The 21,022-nt window shown below is 36.3% G+C and overlaps 1 protein-coding gene across 1 annotated transcript in view; it reads left to right on the top strand.

The window, feature by feature from the left end:
* Positions 1–21,022, top strand: part of pde4ba (phosphodiesterase 4B, cAMP-specific a) — a 198,531-nt gene that overhangs the window by 28,536 nt on the left and 148,973 nt on the right. The window contains exon 2 of the mRNA XM_067459784.1: positions 16,701–16,796. Within this exon, the coding sequence (XP_067315885.1) occupies positions 16,755–16,796 (42 nt within the window). The 5' untranslated portion in view covers positions 16,701–16,754. The remainder of the gene's footprint in view (positions 1–16,700; positions 16,797–21,022) is intronic.

Raw genomic sequence — 21,022 nt, 5'->3', positions numbered from 1 at the left:
TATGTATTCAATAGTTAAGTCCTGAGCTGTGACAGAAGAATGTTTCTAAAAATCCTAACAAATTGGGTAGTATCTATATGTGACCTGTGCTGGCAAAAAGAGTTGGAATATGCGTGGGATAATTTCTAGCTACAGGCAAAACAAGGGGGAAATGTTCATTAAGACCTCGTCTAGCAATTACAATGCTCCAAATTGCAATTAAACCTCTAAAAGTATATCTATTTGTATGGTTTCTGGGAGCAGTACCTTTCCTTTGTCCATGAAAAATGCTTACTCACCATGACTGACAGGCTTCCTCTCACAGCGTGTGATCTCGATATACACAGAATTACGTCTTGGCGAGTATTCGTGCAAACATAATAATCATTTATGTCTTAAATTAATGTTTGTTTAACTGTTGTGGAAAAGCATCTGATGTGTAACATTATAAAACATCTGTGCGGTACAGTAGGTCTTAATATATAGGCTGACTATTTCATTAATGTTGATCAAACTGTTGTGGTATCATGGGGAATTTTTTTTGAATATATATTTGTCCTATTGATTTCCTATTTCCTAATTGTTTTGACTTGATGTGTTCCAAATTTGGTGTTATTGGGATTTTAGGTTGCTGGGTTATTTTTCCCAAAATTAACTCTACTGACTCTATTGACAAACAGGTGTAGCTTGTTTATTGTCCGTACCTCATTTTAAAAAGGATTTTAATAGAGAATTTGAAAAATAACAATAACTGTTATGAAATTTTGCTCATTGTGACTCATTTTGCCAGCACAGTCACATATTATTATAGCCTGAATATGAAATATTATGACTAGGGATGTTCAATTTTCAGTTTTCTGGACAATTTAACATTTGTTACAGTTAAAAGTGAAGTTTGTTAGTTTGTTTATGTTAAAATACATTCTCACACTCTTAAACCAGTTTATTGTTCATTGTCTACTATTAGTATGCCATTCATGGGTCTTGTCTCCCCCAAAAGTATAAACATTGAGCCTTCCCAGGCACCATGAAAACATTGAGAGCGGCCCGCTCAGATCCGTCAGTCTCTTTCCAGCTGGGTTTGGCTACTGTAGCAGGCTGAGCCAGAGGGTGTTTAGCCGGTGTGGGACCATGGCTGATGTTTGATGTTTCACTCTGATCACTGGCCACTAGAACATCTAGGCACAGGAACAGTTTTTTCCCACAGGCCATTTCTCTTATGAACAGCTAAATACCCCCCAAGGCGTATGCCTGTAAGTGTAATACTCCCACTGTTTAGATCACCTGAGATCTTCTAAACTCAGGTGATATTTATATTTGTTCATACTATTCAAAATACTGTAAATATGTTCATAATCCGTGAATATTTATTCTGCCTGACCTTCTACTACTTTTATACTATTTTCATATTTTATTATTTGAATTTTGATTACTATGTTTCTTCTTGTATTTGTATATGTGCACTGGAGGCTTCAGTACCAAGAAAAAATCCTGGTGTGTGTAAGCACACTTGGCAATAAAGCTCATTCTGATTCTTTCTGATGGGAATATACATCAGCTTCGGTTAATGAAGTGCAAGTCAAAATTTGATGCATTTAGACCTTTTATTATCATGGACACGTCAAAGTGAAGCATGAATTGTCATGCAACACGCTATAACAGACACTTCAGTACCATAAAGCATCATGATGCATTCGTTCAGAAAGACAAATGTACTCATTTATAATGTTTGATGTAGACTGTCTCAAACTGTTGTGGCGCGTCACGTCAAAAATGCACTGCGTAAATGTTGGATGGGGTTATTAGAAGCAAGATGCTGTTGACAGAGTGTTTGCTTTCTCAGCTGCTTACTTGTAACACATAGCAACACTGCTAAAAGTATATAATATAATATCTTGACTTCATCTTAAAGGGTTAGTTCACCCAAAAATTAAAAATCCGTCATTAATTACTTACCCTAATGTCGTTCGACACCCGTAACACCTCCGTTCATCTTTGGAACACAAATTAATATTGTTGAAATTTGTTGAAATCTGATGGCTCAGAAAGGCCTTCATTGACACCAATGTCATTTCCTCTCTCAAGACCCATAAAAGGCACTAAAGACATCATTAAATAGTCCATCTCACTACAGTGGCTCTACAATAATTTTATGAAGCGACGACAATAGGATTTGTGCGCAAAAAAACTAAATAACAACTTGTATACTGATGGGCCGATTTTAAAACAGTGTCGAACCGTTATGAATCAACGTATTGATTCATGATTTGGATGGCGTGTCAAACTGCTAAACTGCTGAAATCACGTGACATTGGCGATCAAAATCCTGAATCGATACGCTGTAAATGACATTGGTGTCAATTAAAGCCTTTCTAAGCCATCGGATTTCAACAAAAATATCTTAATTTGTGTTCCGAAGATGAACGGAGGTCTTACGGGTGTCGAAACGACATTAGGATAAGTAATTATTGACAGAATTTTAATTTTTGGCTGATTAACATCTTGACTTCATCTTGACATGACTTCATAAGCACCTGTTAGAGTTGTGTTTGTGATGTTTGAGTTGGGGGAAGTGTGATTCGTGAGAGGGTGTAAGGGTCATTTAAAAGGTTGTTTGAAAATATGCTTATTCTTGTAATTTTGCAAGAGGCCATTAGTGTCGTACAAGCTCCATATTACATCATGTTTAACTTGGTTAAAAAGTCACTGCTCACCATGCATATGTGCAAGACAATTATCTAGCTTACATGAAGTGCACTGTTTAAACTATTAAGTCAGAGGTCATACGTGAATGTTTCTGAGCCCATGTACTCCAAAAGCAAACGACAAACAGTGCTAGTATACACTACACTTACTATAGTAAAGTGGCTGTTAGCTGTAGTACTGACATATATCCTAACCTTTATCTCTATACCGAAATCTCTGTTGGCCAGATAGTGATTCATCTTTTCTGAATTATCAAAATATCAGGATGGCATGAACCCAGAGACTGTAGTGTACATAGTACGTTTTTAAAAAAAAGCTTAGCTTAAAGGCTTAGTTCAACCAAAAATTACATTTCTTTCATTAATTACTCACCCTCATATTGTTCCAAACATTCCAATATCTTTGTTCATCTTTGGAACACAAATGAAGATATTTTTTAAGAAATCTGAGAGCTCTCTGACCCCTCCATAAGCAGCAAATTCATTGCTACTTTCAAGATCCAGAAAAGTTGTGACATTGTTAAAATGGTCCATGTGACCACAGTGGTTCAACCTTAATGTTCTGAAGCAACAAGAATACTTTTGTGCGCAAGAAAATCAACAAAAATAGTGATTTTATTCAACAATCTCTTCTCTTCAACTTCATTGAAGAGAAGAACGGTGAGGCATTCTGACATACAACTCAGAAGCAGTGCGGGGGAAAAAACCTATATAACAAGGTGGCGATTTCATGTGAATTTGTTCGATATGAGTCGTAAATTTTTATACGAATATTAGAAAAAAAGTTAGCACGAAGAGCCACCCCTAACCATACCCGTCACTGGAATGTAAGCTTTTATGAAAATGTAAGCGTATTTGAAAATGTACTAATGATATCGTAGGAATACATAAAAATTACCCATCAATTTGCCAAAATGTAAAATAGTTACGAATTGCCATGACGTTGTGTTAGGCTAACGGTGTCATGCTAATCAAGCAAATTTTGACCCCATGGGAAAAGCTCAGAATTAATAGTCCTTGAAGAAAAGAAAAGAAAAAGGTTATTAATTATTATTATTTTTTAAATCAGAAAGCATGTATCTAATCTAACTAATCAAAAACTATATTGCCTGATGCAGTTAACTTAATTCTTAGTATTGGTTCCCCAGGCCAGATAAGTTGTTCTGAGCTGCTCTACTCAGAACTTCAGTTTGAAGAAGCAAAAGAGGTGTTTATTCAACCATGTCCCATCTGAGAGCAGAATGCCAGTGTGACTGGTATCTGGTGGTGACAGAACGTCAGCTGGGAATCCGTTGCATGCAACAGATCAGATAGAGCAAACAGGAGATTTTCCATGGTATCATCATATGCATTGATTCCTACGTTCTTCTGACGCCCAGGAACTTGTTTCTACCCCATGGGGAAGGCACAGTTCTACCGTTACCAGACCCACTGGGTGCAATAAGTCTCTTATTCAGTTGTTTTAACAGATCGGATGATGACACCTTAAAAATTAGATAAGCTGTATGATATGCTCAGGGACTGCTTTAACAAACTTATTTCCTCCTGAGTCCCGGAGCCCTTGTTTGTGTGTTTAACAAGCTCTTTTGCTGTTGTTGTTGCTGGTGCTCGGTAATTGATGTCTGCGCCTCCTCCTGTGTTCAGGTATTGAGTTTGCAGAGTACTGAGTGAAAAACATCGATGGCTACTGCTGAAAAAGTTTGCATTTCCAATTTCTTGTCACTTATTTTTTTGAAAAGTCTTTACTTTTCTAATGATGTGTTTTGCCTATAATAGTATAGCATCTGTTCCTTGCTTTCGCTTGTTTGTTCCTTTGCTTTGATATGGTGTTGGCACACCGCTCACACTGCGTGATGTAAAAACATTCACCACAAGCATAACTTGCAGAGTTTCTGATATCAGGCTTCCTTTGAGGGATGCTATCTGGGATCAGTTAAAGCAAGCTGTGGTCCATGGCTGACCATCAACCACACTTTAAAAGCTAAATAAGCAACTAAGCAAAATAGCAACTTTGAACGCAATAGAAAGTTAGCGAACTTCAATTACCTAATTATATTGCTTGGAGGAATGTAATGACATTGTAAACAGCTTGATAAAACTGTTATTTTTCAATTCCAGCAAATAATATGTGACCCTGGACCACAAAACCAGTCATAAGTTGCACGGGTATACAGGGAGTGCAGAATTATTAGGCAAGTTGTATTTTTGAGGATTACATTTATTATTGAACAACAACCATGTTCTCAATGAACACAAAAAACTCATTAATATCAAAGCTGAATATTTTTTGAAGTTTTAGTTTTTAGTTTTAGCTATTTTAGGGGGATATTTGTGTGTGCAGGTGACTATTACTGTGCATAATTATTAGGCAACTTAACAAAAAACAAATTTATACCCATTTCAATTATTTATTTTTACCAGTGAAACCAATATAACATCTCAACATTCACAAATATACATTTCTGACATTCAAAAACCAAACAAAAACAAATCAGTGACCAATATAGCCACCTTTCTTTGCAAGGACACTCAAAAGCCTGCCATCCATGGATTCTGTCAGTGTTTTGATCTGTTCACCATCAACATTGCGTGCAGCAGCAACCACAGCCTCCCAGACACTGTTCAGAGAGGTGTACTGTTTCCCTCCTTGTAAATCGCACATTTGATGATGGACCACAGGTTCTCAATGGGGTTCAGATCAGGTGAACAAGGAGGCCATATCATTAGATGTTCTTCTTTTATACCCTTTCTTGCCTGCCACGCTGTGGAGTACTTGGACGCGTGTGATGGAGCATTGTCCTGCATGAAAATCATGTTTTTCTTGAAGGATGCAGACTTCTTCCTGTACCACTGCTTGAAGAAGGTGTCTTCCAGAAACTGGCAGTATGAGTGGGAGTTGAGCTTGACTCCATCCTCAACCCGAAAAGGCCCCACAAGCTCATCTTTGATGATACCAGCCCAAGCCAGTACTCCACCTCCACCTTGCTGGCGTCTGAGTCGGACTGGAGCTCTCTGCCCTTTACTAATCCAGCCACGGGCCCATCCATCTGGCCCTTCAAGACTCACTCTCATTTCATCAGTCCATAAAACCTTAGAAAAATCAGTCTTGAGATATTTCTTGGCCCAGTCTTGAGGTTTCAGCTTGTGTGTCTTGTTCAGTGGTGGTTGACTTTCTGCCTTTCTTACCTTGGCCATGTCTCCGAGTATTGCACACCTTGTGCTTTTGGGCACTCCAGTGATGTTGCAGCTCTGAAATATGGCCAAACTGGTGGCAAGTGGCATCTTGGCAGCTGCACGCTTGACTTTTCTCAGTTCACGGGCAGTTATTTTGCGCCTTGGTTTTTCCACACGCTTCTTGCGACCCTGTTGACTATTTTGAATGAAACGCTTGATTGTTCGATGATCACGCTTCAGAAGCTTGTCTGTTTTAAGACTGCTGCATCCCTCTGCAATATATCTCACTATTTTTGACTTTTCTGAGCCTGTCAAGTCCTTCTTTTGACCCATTTTGCCAAAGGAAAGGAAGTTGCCTAATAATTATGCACACCTAAAATAAAGTGTTGATGTCATTAGACCACACCCCTTCTCATTACAGAGATGCACATCACCTAATATGCTTAATTGGTAGTAGGCTTTCCAGCCTATACAGCTTGGAGTAAGACAACATGCATAACGAGGATGATGTGGTCAAAATACTCATTTGCCTAATAATTCTGCACTCCCTGTATTTGTGGCAATAGCCAACAAAAAATTGTATAGGTCAACATTTTCAAAAATCATTAGGATGTTAAGAAAAGATCATGTTCCATGAAGATATTTTGTAAATTTCCTACCGTAAATATATAATTTTTACTATTAGTAGCAGTAATATGCATTACTAAGTACTTCATTTGGACAACTTTAAATGTGATTATTTTTTTCACCCTCAGATTACAGATTTTCAAATGGTTGTATCTCACCAAATATTGTCCTATCCTAAAAAAATCATACATCAATGGAAAATCTATTTATTCAACGTATATGTTTTACCCTTATAATTGGTTTTTTGGTCCAGGGTCACATATTCTCATTTTACTCTCTTTGAAAGAACTAAAAGTCTGCAAAAAGTATAAAATAAATGGATAAATGCATAAATGCAAATGATGCTGTAAATGAGGATATCTTTAAAAAGCATTATTAATACGAATAAGGTAATATTTATCACTGAACTTCTATTAGCTATATCTAAATAATATTTGGTGTCTTCATGCAGTACAATTTTTTTGAAGGTAATTTGCAGGAAGGTTGTTGAGCTGAGCAGTTCATCTATTGATATTGGCAATCAATTGCCAATTTTTTCTTACTTTCTTCAGTCACTTCATGTAATTCCAAGCTGACTCGATGAGGTTGAGATCAGGGTCACACCATCTGTTGCAGCCTTGCAAGACTTTTTCATACAAAATCTCACTAGATTATGACAGTATTCGCAAAACGAGGGCTTGAATTTAGTTATTTCCTGCTGAAACAAAGCAGAATGTTTTTTAATGAAGCATCCAATATTCACAAGCTTTGGTTCATGGTCATTGCACTCATGTTGGCACTCAGGTCTAATGAAACCTAATTATATCGCACTTCATCAAACCTGTGTGATGCCAACGCTTTGTGTGTGTATCTTTTACCAGTTCAGAGAAGCAAAGTGTGCAAGGGTTTAATGGAGGAACATTAGGGATTCTAGGCAGAAGATGTCCTTCAGCAACTGTTTGCTTCTCCTTGGAGATATCCTGCTCTCTGCCACCTGTGTTGCCATATCTATTTATTTTAAGAAACTTAGGCTTATTTTCCTGGGAAATCATGGCTTTTGGGAATTATTTCCATAACACAGTCACATTTTAGGCTTTCATAGCACAAATGTGTCCTACTATTTAGGCTACATTTTATATTATGGCATTATTCGCTGTATTTCCTCCCATTTGTCCAAGCTCCTCCCTCACCTCAATGATGAATAAATAATCATTTATTAATTCTCAGTTTTGTGTTAATATTTTTGGATTTAATTAAGGGATGCACATAATTCACTGGTGAACTGTTAACTGATGATATAATTGACTGATTAATACTAGTTAAAAGTTAGTATAGTAATGGAAAGGAAAGAAATATATACACGCACTGCATTATCTATCTATCTATCTATCTATCTATCTATCTATCTATCTATCTATCTATCTATCTATCTATCTATCTATCTATCTATCTATCTATCTATCTATCTATCTATCTATCCATCCATCCATCCATCCATCCATCCATCCATCCATCCATCCATCCATCCATCCATCCATCCATCCATCCATCCATCCATCCATCCATCCATCCATCCATCCATCCATCCATCCATCCATCCATCCATCCATCCATCCATCCATCCATCCATCCATCCATCCATCCATCCATCCATCCATCCATCCATCCATCCATCCATCCATCCATCCATCCATCCTACCCTGGCTCAACAGAAATCCTGATAAAAAATCCTGATGTATGTAAGCCATTTCCCCTCTTACACTTACACAGGCTTATTGCTTTACTGAATAAACCCCCTGCTACAGACACAGGTTATTAAGAAAACCTAAATTGCCTCACTGGAGGGGAGAGCAGCTCAGTGACTAGGAGGTCATTTTCATTGACTTTTCATCATTAGGACAGATTAAACACTAAAGACCCTTTATCCAACCGTAATCATTATCTGTTTGTTTTGATGTTTAAATGAGTGTGCGTGACTCTCACTAAACATTGTCATGGGAATGTTCCCTATGATACAAAATATACACAAATTAATATAGCATAGCAACAAAATATTTGTTAATATATCTTTATACCAAGGATTTCTGCTCCTGTATTTTTTCATTAATTGTCAGAAGTTGTATACTGTCAATTCCCTTACTTACAAAATTGTCTCCAAAATGAATATTTTGTATAAAGAACATCCTGCTGGCATTTTATGGTTTTAATTTCATGAGTAGTAATATTTTACACTGGTCTCCTAGAAACACGGTTTCTTTTAGTGTTGACGCTAGTTCTGTTTCATGCTAATGGACTGTAACTAATTGTGTTTAACCACTGAAACACTGTCTTAGAATATGTATGTTTACTTGAAGGGGCATTGTACATGCTGTCTGTTGGATGTCAAAACATCTGGCAAAAGAAGAGCTTTAGTCACAGTAATTATTATCAGGATGTCAGAGCCTTTCACAGAAGAACAAGAAAACGACAGCAGTGGGGCCAGATTGTGCTGTTGCCCAGAGGACGTCTGGCATATTATAACCCTTTTATGTTATTGTCTAATGAGAATAGACTCGTCAGTGCATGTAAAGTTGTTCTTAAAACTCAACATTGTATAGGAAAGTGAGCAAGGCAAGCATTGAGCAAAACAACAAACTTGACCTTTGTGTCAAAGAAAAACTAAATCTTATTTAGAATTACATTCAAATGAGAAGCAAAAAGTACATGTTTCTAAAAGCAAAATAGCAAGTATATGTATTATTCTAAAGCAGCTTTACAAAAATAGTGGCTTCTCAGATGTTTGAGAAATGAAGGAATAAATAAATGTAAATTTATGTAATAGCCACATTGTAAATGATGATATTGAATATTTTGTAACAATACGAATCCATGCAGAATGCTATTTTATTTTTATTTTATTAAAGCAGAGAACAAACAAATGGAGTTCAAAAGTATATGGGAGAACATAAAATGTGGGGAAAACAGGATTTGAGATCCACAGATAATGACATATTCATGCTGCATTTGTACAAGGCTTTGTGATTAGTAGGCGGCGTTTATTGATTTAATTGGGATGGTAATTTAGCTGGCAGTGACTCACCTCCTTTTTTGTGTGTGCTGGTGATTGTGCAGATTGCAGCAGCTACTGTATTATATTAGAACACATTTATCATTTATTTACTCTTTGAATGGGGAGAGGTGAATGGGTAAATAGGTAATTTAGGCTTTAGCCTTAGACTGTGGAGTATCTGTGGAGCGGATGGTTTTTCCTGATGCCGCAGTGCATGGAATCCATTCTTTAAAAGGCTATTTTTGTTGAACCCCTGGGATTTTTTTCTTGTTGAAATGTAGACTGTAGAGCTCTTTGGACCTTCAAGATCAAAGTTTGATGTATAGCATCAATGCTTCTCAGCTCTCTATGGCATTCTACCAGTAAATTCTAAACAACAAATATATTATACATTATATTATGAAGTCCCACTTGTAGTCAATAATTTTATCCTTTAAAATTCATCTTTGATCACCAAATTTACACATTTAAATGTTTTTTCCTGTGAAAAAAATTATGCCTTGAAATAAATTTAATGTAACTCTACACCCTTGCTTAATTTAATATGTGATCAATGAATATGCAAATTAGCCCTGTCTCCATTCACTCACAGAAATCCACTCTGTTAACTTTACTGTAGTAAACGCCGCACAATCGCATCGCTCTCTACAACATCGGACACATAACGGTAATTAATATGATGTTATCCAACAGCTAATAATCTGTTGCTAATGTTACACAAACCATGTCCCCGTGGTCTTAAATGCTGAAATAACATTGCTTTCCATTTACATTTGATGTGCGTTGTTTACTCTCTTGACATAGTATTTAAAGGACGTATATGTGCACATATAGGCGTGTGTGTGTGTGTGTTGCACGGTTTCCACTTTTAAAATTAAGAGACCACTTAACATTGATTTCTCAGTTTTAAGTGGTCTCTTAATTTTTTCCAGAGCTGTATATCCACCATTATGAAAAAAAAAAAAAAAAGCATTCCAATCAATCGTGGGTGGATGAGAGATAAATCATTGTGTTTGTTTCATAATTTTTTTTTGCAAGGTTGCCATTTTCCTATTTTCTCACATGGTTTTAAAGCAATTCCAACATGCACTGACGGAAACTGAAGATCATTAAATAGGCAAATCTTATCCAATCCTAGCCGTGGGCAATTATTTCCAAGTCTTCAGTGTGGCATGGCCATAAAAACCGAGTGTTGCAAGAGAGAGCCTCAAAACCAGGATAGAAAATTACTTATTCATTATGATGTTTTTGAATGTTAAAACCACCTGAAAGTCATAAGTTGACCTTAGACAACAGTATAAAACAATTAAAAAAGACAATTCAAGACACATTTAAAATGCTCTTGTGAGCAGCACTAATTTCTTACACGTCTAATCCAAAGCCTCCGTTGCTAATTCCAAAACATCATTTTAGAGCTAGGATATATATATATATATATATATATATATATATATATATATATATATATATATATATATATATATATATATATATATATATATATATATATATATATATAATGAGAGAGAGAGAGAGAGAGAAAGAGAGAGAGAGAATTACCTGTATGTGCATATCTTACAACAGTGTTCGGCAGTACCGTCTACTAATATGAAAATGTAAGAAAAGTATTACAAATAATAAAGTAATAAAGTATTCCCTTTATTACAGCGTTAGAAAGAAATGCCATGTAGCTTTTAAGTTGCTAAACAATTTTACTGAAAAAAATCGTCAGAGCAAAGCTGATTGAGCAAAGAAGATTCTGTTTGAGTGTGTATCCGCGCTGTATGTGTGTGTTTGTGTTTGAGTGGGAGAAAGAGAGTGCTTTTCGTACATAATAAATGTAATTTTGTGACAAAAAACATGGAAATAATTTGTCCTATTGCTTATTATATTTTTTGCATGGTCAGCGTCGCTGTGGGTTTTGGTTCGTTTGCTGTTGTAGGCTGTAAGGACCTTTAAAACTGAAATCATTTGGTGGAGTGATATGGAACTGTAATGCGGTCAAGCCCTGCCTGGAACTATTTTTGGTGTGCGTTACCCTAAAAATAATTGCACACCTTATAATTTTTGCCAACCAATCAGATTCAAGCATTCAACAGCCCAGTATAAAAACAGCATCTTATATTTGCAACTTAATTTATCCTTTTAAATCTCACATTGTGATAAAAAACATAATTACCTGTTTAATTTCTCTACTCTGAGTCTGAAATGTGCAAAAAATAAATAATTCTATTAATAATAATAATAATAATAATAATATGCACTGATATTGAACAAATCCTAAATTGGAAACCATTCACAAATTTCTGCAACACAATGAAATGCTGATTAATGTAAAATTGGTATGTGATTTTTAGTTTCTGCCTTAAAAAACTGCCTGAAATATTCTTGGGAAATCCTTTTACCTCTTTTAAGTGTTTAAGGATGAGTGACTGTCATATAAAAGACACATACTTACAGAGACTCTTTGCATGCCACATATTCTCCCAATTCAATTAAGTCAATGACAGAGGCAATATTTTAAGTGAGCTCTTACTTACCTTTAGACCCGATAGGACATCTAAATCCTTCTCTGGTTAATGTCAGTATGGCCAGGCTGCTGAAAGCCCATGGAAGAAAACAGAGGTCAAATCAATAGAAAGTGGTTATAGAGTCATGCTTTTCAGGCTTTCAGATGTTGAGAGACAGCTGCCAAATTACAAATTCCCTGCGGGCTGGACTGTCCATCGTTTTCACTGGCTGAGGATTGAGTTGGGCACATAGGCGACTGAGGGATTGACAAGAGAACACAAGCTTAAAGAGAATATTGATAGTGGCTTGCAAGACGGACGACTACACACACACACAACATAACAAGATGTTCATTAATGTTTACTTAAGGGGAAAAGTGCTTCTTACACCATAACTTTGATTTATTAATTCAATCATTTCTGTCATGACAACTCTCTTTTGAGTGTTTGGTATGGAAATGGATATGACAATCCTAATATGTTTGGTCTTGGTGGAATAGATTTGCTATGGTGCTGCTAATTTTTGTTGCTGTTGCTGCTGCAGAGAAAGTACAGGACTTTCTATTGCCAATACTTACACAACACACAGCTGTGAGCAAGTAAGATGCTGCTGCTGAACAATGCATGCCAACCCATTCTCACTCCCAAGGCGTCAAAAACCGAAGCATGGTCAAGTGCCTTCTGCATCACAATAAAGACGCTAAAGGTGCCCCAAGGCGTCATGTTTCGACGCGCTGGGTGTTCCATTCATTTCAGTGAGAACCCTTTGGCGTCATACACAGACGCGCTGGGTTTTAGTAATGTTATCGTCATGGTGAAATTGTATTAGTTTATAATTTTGCCATTATGACATGTTGGAGCGTGTTTTTCAATTTAATCAGCAAGCATAATTTTATTTACATTTATTTTATTTACGCTATTTAGTCATGCTTAACATGTAACCCAACCCCATCCCATCCCTAAACCTACCCATTTGTCTGAACATGATATAAAACACAGGATATAGCCTGACATATACGACTGCATACACAAGTTATTCAAAAAAGTTAAATAATCCAAGTTTTCCGAGGCCAAACGATTGATTTGTATGAAGAAAATCCCCAAAAGCGATCAGCATCTCCATCCGCAGAAGATCATCAACAAACACAATCAAATTTCAAATATTGGCGCCGGTTACGTGAGATTTCATAGTGAAATTGCATTGGCTCTCGTATGTCTTGTGACCAATTGCGTCATTACGTCAGCATTGATTGTAAAATGTCATTGGCTCTCGTGTGTCTTGTGACCGATCGCGTCATGCTCAAGAGTCTTTTGAATTATTTGAATGAGAAATGAATGAGTTCGTTCACGGGGCAGCGGGATCATCATTTCAGCGATTAAAACATCAAGATCGACTCTGTTCTTCACATGAAGATATCGTATGACTTCAGAAGACTTGGAATGCAACATGAGTTAATACTTTTATACTGCTTTGGTCAGTTTTTGCAATAAATACCTGGGACTGTACATTTATTTGCCTGGTATGTGTTTTATATTGTTTAGATATGGGTAGGTTTAGGGTAGGAGTGGAGTTAGTTGCTCCAAAATATAAAAGTAGCCTTTAAATATTAATAAAATCATGTCTGCTTTTATAAACGCAAATAATTAAATGCGTCTGTTTATGACGCCTAAGGTTTATCATTGTAATGAATGGAGCACCCAGCGCGTCGCAAAATGACGCCCAGGGGCACCTTTAGCGTCTTAACTGTGACGCGGAAGGCACTTGACCATGCTTCGGATTTTGACGCCTTGGGAGTGAGAACGGGTTGTGCATGCATGAATTACCTGTAGCTGATCTATACAGGGGGTTATTCCAGAAAGCAAGGTTGACTTACCGTCACACACGCTGCTTCACTTTTTCCACATTTTATGTTACAGCCTTATTCCAAAATGGATTAAATTCATTATTATTTTCCTCAATTTTACAAACAATAAACCATAATGACAACATGAAAGAAGTTTGTTTGAAATCTTTTTAAATTTATATCAAATTAAAAAAGTGCACATTATCACATACATAAGTATTCACAGCCTTTGCTCAATACTTTGTTGAAGCACCTTTGACACAAATTACTGCCTCAAATCTTTTTGAGTATGCTGCTACAAGCTTGGCACACCTTTTTTTAGCAGTTTCTTTTTTGCAGGACCTCTCATCAGGTTGAATGGGGAGTGTCAATGCACAGCCATTTTCAGATCTCTCCAGTGATGTTCATTTGGGCCACTTCTTTGTTATCTTGACTGTGTGCTTAGGGTCATTGTCCTGTTGGAAGGCGAACCTTCTCCACAGTCTGAGGTCCTGAGCACTCTGGAGCAGATTTTCATCAAGAATGTCTCTGTACATTGCTGTATTCATCTTTCCCTTGATCCTAACAGGTCTCCTAGTTCCTGCTGCTGAAAAACATCCCCACAGCATGATGCTGCCACCACCATAAGGGATGGTATTGGCCAGGTGATGAGCAGTGCCTGGTTTCCTGCAGACATAACACTTGCCATTCAGGCCAAAGAGGTCAATCTTTTTTTATAAGACCAGAGAATTTTGTTTCTCATGGTATGATAGTCCTTCAGTTGCCTTTTGGCAAACTTCAGACGACCTGTCATGTGTCCTCTGGCCACTCCACCATACTGGCCTGATTGGAGAAGTGCTGCAGAGATTGTGGTTCTTCTGGAAGGTTCTCCTCTCTCCACAGAGAAATGCTGGAGCTCTGTCAAAGTGGCCAATGAGTTCTTGGTCACCTCTCTGTCTAAAGCCATTCTCCCCACAATTGCTCAGTTTGGCTGGGCGGTCAGTGACATGTGACAATACAATAAATAAATATATTTGAATTGAATTAACATTTAAACATTACATTATAATAATAGTGCTAATAATATAATTTATATATATTATTGTATATTATATAACTGTAGCTGTATAACACATTAAGTTATTTTAATTCAACTATATTAATTAAATTACATACATTTGAATACAATTGGTTTCAAAAGCAATCTAACCTTGGAACATAACCTAGGGCTCTAGGGAGGGAGTTGCTATGGCTAGTTACATACCCTTAAGGTTACCTTAGTTTCTGGACAGTTGTAGTTATTTACTCTTAAACATAAAAGGGTATGTAAATGGTAAATGGACTGCATTTATAAAGTGCTTTCAACACACTCTATGGCCATCCAAAGCGTTTTACATTTTATCTCACATTCATACACCGACGTCGATGTCAGCCATTTAAGGCGCAATCCAGCTCGTCAGGAGCAGCAGTTGTCTTGCTCATGGACACCTCAACGCTTGGTCAGGTGTATGAGGCATGTCACATTATGTCACATATGTTACATATGACATAGGTAGAGCGAAAGAGAGAAGAAGGAGATTGTATAATGGGATCACATCTACAGGATGTAATACACACACACACACACACACACACACACACACACATACATATATGTATATATATATATAAATGTGATGTATTACATCCTGAAGATGTGTTTTCTTTCAGCCAGGGTTATTGCGCACATACAGTTTTATTTCCTTTTTCTTCAATAGTCTGTTCCTTAAATTGAAAGGACTTGGAAATTTTACGGTTGAGCAGTTCCAATTTACAGCAACAGCACATTGTCAATGTATTATTTTTTGCTGGTTAAGGCTTGTTTTAAAATCATATTCCAACTGTTTTGGAGTATTTCATTCATTCAAAGTCACCCAGCTATAAAAATAAGCCCATCTGTATGATAATCCTCAATCAGTGCACGTCCATAGAGTAGGATCCTCGAAATGACCATTCGCTAAGCTCTGCCTTTCTCGGCTACTGTTACTTACATAAAGCTTTGTGTCAGGATTATGTTTAGGTGTCTTTTTGTTCTCATGTGTTTGTCTCTGGTGGTTCAGTTTAGTTCAGATTTGTCCCTGGTTAGTTCCCTTGGTTACTGATAATGTTCACCTGTCAACAATTATGTGTACCTGTGTATTTAAGCCCTCAGTTTTTGCAGTTTATTGTCTGGTGTCATCTTTATTTCATGTGATGCTTTACAGAACGTTCCATAAGAATGAACGGGACATTTAGATGTGAAGATGAGCATGATTCAGTAAGATTTACTCATTAAGTTAATTAATGCGAGATGGCATTAAATAATATATGTAGGATAGAATGAATGATGATATTGCAATGCGTTTATATCTACCTTTTCTTTTTTTTAAGAAACAGCATAGCATAAATCAAACATAAGGCAATCAAAATTAAGATAATATTTTTTTACTGTCAAATTAAAAGAGAACTGCCTTATTTTTGGTATTATAATTGACCCAGCAACATCATGCACAAGAGATGTAAAAACAGTCTCGGTCCAAGGATCTCTTTTTTTTTTTTAAATCGTTAGTTTGTCAGGCTAAAAAGAATATTGAGTGCACAAGCTGATAAAGATGTTACTGCAAGGGTTTAAGAGATGCTTGTCACTGTCAGACTGCAGATGAACTCTGCTTTCTTAGTATCACTCTCACAGAAGAATAGAGAAAGACTCTCCATCTTAACTTTACCCTGAGGCATCTCTCTCACAAGCGAGCGAGGTCAAATGTCTTTTCTTTCCTCTCTTCTTTTTGTCTTTTCTGTGAGAGTTGATTGTGTGGGTTTGTGTTGTTTTGTGCAGGAGTGTCAGCGGAGCAGGCCTTTGCAAGACAGGGAGAGGAAAACGTCACAGAAGATGAGGAAGAGCCGGAGCGTTCTAACTGTGTCACCGAATGAGGTGAGTAGCCTACTGAGAATACAGAATCACATTTCAAAAACGACTAGTTGCTTGGTCATTAAACAGCTCTTTGGAATATGTGAATTTAATTGGTCATGGGCAGCATTGAGCGGACAGGTTTTTTGGAATGATTTAATTGGTTTGGTATAATGAATATTTTTATATAATATCATTTTTATATAATTTTTTCCACACTTAGTTCTGGTCCTTGAATTTTATTTGCAGAGCCGTGCTCAAACAGTGATGATATTTAGTCCACTGGGACATTATCACTCTGGTTGTCTTTATTTGTTCCAGAAAACTTTCAGTCTGTGCTTTCACTCTGTGCGCTTGGTTCTAGAAAACTTTCAGTATGTGCTCTCGGTGGGGATTTTTCAGTGTCCTTTTATGCAGGCTACATTGTTGTATCACCAGGTTGCAACAGTCTTATCAGTGGAGTTAATAGTTGTGTCCCGAATAACATTCTATTATAAAAGTCACGTTTACTGTTGTTTGTCATTGCAATAGGAATCCTCGCATTCGGAAAAATTCACCACACAGAATTTTAGAACAAGTTGGTCACGCAAATTTGCCTTGTTTAAAGTGACTTCGGTGTGAGCTGTGCTTCATACTGGACATTTATACTTACATACAACTTACAAAATTTCACCATGCACTATGCACTCTAGCGTGTGGTGTATGAATTTTATAACATTATTTTAGTCATCCAGCTTCAGATGGCTTCCCTTCCGCGTCACCCGATTATTTGAAGTGTACTTTTTTGTTGATTTTGCTGATCTCATGAGTATTCATGTGTATTTTTATGAAAACTGTGTTTCCACCTTTCCATAGACAACGAAGCATAGAACATTGTCGTATTGACAGCACTAAAACGTAAATGTGACCCTGGACCACAAAACCAGTCAATTACATAAGTCGCATGGGTATATTTGAGTGCACCCGATTTTCAGATGGTTGTGTCTCGGGCAAATATTGTCCTATCCTAACAAACCATACATCAACTGAAAGCTTATTTATTCTGATGTATAAATCTCAATTTAAAAAAAATTACCCTTATGACTGGTTTTGTGGTCCTGGGTCCCAAATTATTTATGAACAACTTTACAGATGTACAAATGTATACAAATCTTTTTGAATATTAAAATCACGGCACTAATATTTTGATTCTATTGTATTAATTTGTCATGTCAATGACATTGTTTTCACTTCAGTCACATTTATTAAATGCAGTTTAATCATCTACTTAATATAAAATAATATTTGTCTCTGCTCTGTGTGACTTTTGCTGAAAACTCATTTCGAAGAAGTACATCATGTTAAACAAGACTATGCTTTAAACCTTCAAATGAATAGTATCTATTTAATCATTCAACCAGTGTTTATAAATATTTATTTTGCCGTGGGACACACAATGAAATAAATTTTGCTAATGCAGATATTGTAATACAAATTTAGAATTGTGAATCATTTTTAGGACGCATTTTATGCCAGTGATATCAAACGTTTATTGGCTCTCGCCATTTTTAATAAATGGTGGGTAGATTTAGATGTAGAAGTGAGATTAGCCACTCAAAATATTTTGTTATTGTTAAACTGTCACTAATAATGTAATTTTCTTGCACATTTCTGTAAATTATGTTTACAAATATTACAAATATCTTTATATATATATATATATATATATATATTTTAATGGTTTACATTTCTTTAGCTCTAAATACATAATAATGTTTACATTTAACTGTTAGTTTTCACCATCTATCCAAACGTACAAAAATGTACGTTTTGTATCTGTGAATATACGATATGTATTAAAAATTAAAACTTACTGGAATTTTCATTGTGATCACATTACATTAACTATTTATTCTACAAAAAAAGCATAAAATAGTGCACAAGTATGCAGATTGGGATGAATCTAATGAGTCAACCACCATACCGATCAAATGATTTGTTCAAAAATACAGATTGATTCATGAACTCCACCATCTATTAAAATATAATGGTTATTAAAGGGGTCATGAATTGAGAAATTAACTTTCCCTTGAGCCTTTGATATTTAAAAAGGTCATGGTAATTTAAAAATATCCTGTAAGTTTCGGAGCTGAAAACATCCTTGTTAGTAAAAGAAAAGCTTTTCTTTTAGACACCAGGCTCAGTAAATGAGAGCTCTCAAATCAATGACCTAATAAAAGGGGGAAACGCCACTTCTAAAGATAACTGTGTACGTCCGCTTCTGTAGCCCCAGCCACCGACTCTTGTAGCTAAACGAGCAATAAACATGCCGGAGATAGCAAGATAATCGTTTGTAAACAGGACACAGGTCGACACTGGATTTGCAGACATATTGAAATTAAAACATAATGTTGTGCCTTCTATATTGGATCCAACAGGAATGGAGCAACACACTTATGCGAGTAAAACATGTTTTTTATTATGTGTGATAGTATTGCATTGTTACAGATCGTATTCCGGTTGCCGCTTTCAGTTGAAGGGAGTTGAAGCTCATTAAATATGCAAATCTTATCCAATCCTAGCCGTGGGCATTTACTTCTAAGTCTTCAGTGTGACACGCCCATTAAAAATGAGTGTCCAGGAGAGAGCCTCAAAACCAGTGTAGAAAATAGACTATTACTTATTAGTTATGATGTTTTTGAATGTAAAAACCATGCAAATGTCGTAAGTTGACCTCAGACAACACTATAAAAAATTTGCCAGTTCATGACACCTTTAACTAAAATGATTTGAGATCTGTATTATGGTTGGTAAGAGCAAATGTGAAGACATGAACGTCAAAGAGTAAATCTACTTTCCTGAGATGAGGAAGAAAAAGACATGAGAAGGAATGGGGGAAGTTAAAAGGAACATAGAGGAGATGGAGAGATGCAGGGAAATTGTCCCCTGATAAGAGCTGAACCAGTGATCAAACCATACAAAGTGTTCACTGACAACCAGACTGTAGGACGATCTGTGTCTGTAAAGATAAATGGTGAAGATATACAGCTTTTCCTTCAACTATCTTTCGTACGCATCTCTTCACTTGTTCAACACTCTTTTTTCCCTCTGTTTCTTTATCATCTCTGGTTTGCACAGTTTTTGTTTTGTTTTGTTTTTTATACTGTCTAACTTCCTGTATGTGTATGTTTTCAGCAGCTTTGTGGTCTGTTGTTTGACCTTGAAAAACTCTATCCTTATTGCAGAGAATGTAACACATTTTTTAAGATGAACCAAATTTAAACGTTTTAGAATCATTTTAAAGGCCCTGCACTGGCAATATTAAATATATGTTCTGAGTTTGCCACACCACAGAAAAATGTGGTATTAACCACCCAGCCAAATTTGAATGATAAAAAGCAGCTAAGTAAATAAAATAAGTTATCAAAATCTTGAAAAAAAGGAACGGTATTCTTTGCTCTCATACGCTGGGGCGTGTCCGCTGGCTGCGCTGAAACCACTAACATTTTTGGTTGCCCTTTATTTTACAGTACATGCACTTACAGTGCACTTAGTACTAGTTAATAAGGTAACTACATGGGTTAAGGTTAAGTTTAGGGGTAGGTTCGGGGTTTGTACCTAGTTATTACCCAGTTATAATAACTATAATAATTATATACATGGGATAGATAGAATATACATTTACTATAAATAAAATAATATAATTAATAATATAATTGTTACTATGTTTTCACTATTTAAACGTGCTGATTGGTTGTATTAGGAATAAACCACCAATTTATCACCAATGGTGAGTCACAAAGATTTTCGTTTATAATGTCTAATTATTATGTGCCACAGTCTCGAGGATCAGTCAGGCCTGGTTCTATGGGGATGCTAGAGGGTGCTAAGCACCCTAAAATGAAAGAAAGCGCAACCCCAGTTGAAGCTGTAATAATAGTATAATTGTAGAACAAATTTGGCAAACGCTTAAGTGTGTATTTCGGTTTGTTCTGTAGAGAGCATCAAATGTTTCTATTTGCAACATGCCTTTGCAGTGTTGAGCAATGTAACCAATGTGTCAACAATCTCCAACAAAGTCCTCGCTAACCAACCTGACACAAATATTTGGGGTTAAAATTTGTTAATATTTTTGCAGTGGGGCTTGGAAACTTGCGTGTTTGGTTATGTGGACCGTGATATACTGTTTTGTTACAGCTGTATATAATAGCCTGATGACATTATTTAGGAAGCAGTGTTTGAGGATTGTCTAAGAAGGTAATACAAAGGTC

This window comes from Pseudorasbora parva, chromosome 12 (genome assembly GCF_024679245.1).
Source record: "Pseudorasbora parva isolate DD20220531a chromosome 12, ASM2467924v1, whole genome shotgun sequence".
NCBI lineage: Eukaryota > Metazoa > Chordata > Actinopteri > Cypriniformes > Gobionidae > Pseudorasbora > Pseudorasbora parva.
The sequence above is the reverse complement of the archived record's forward strand: the minus strand, read 5'-3'. Positions and strand labels throughout refer to the sequence as shown.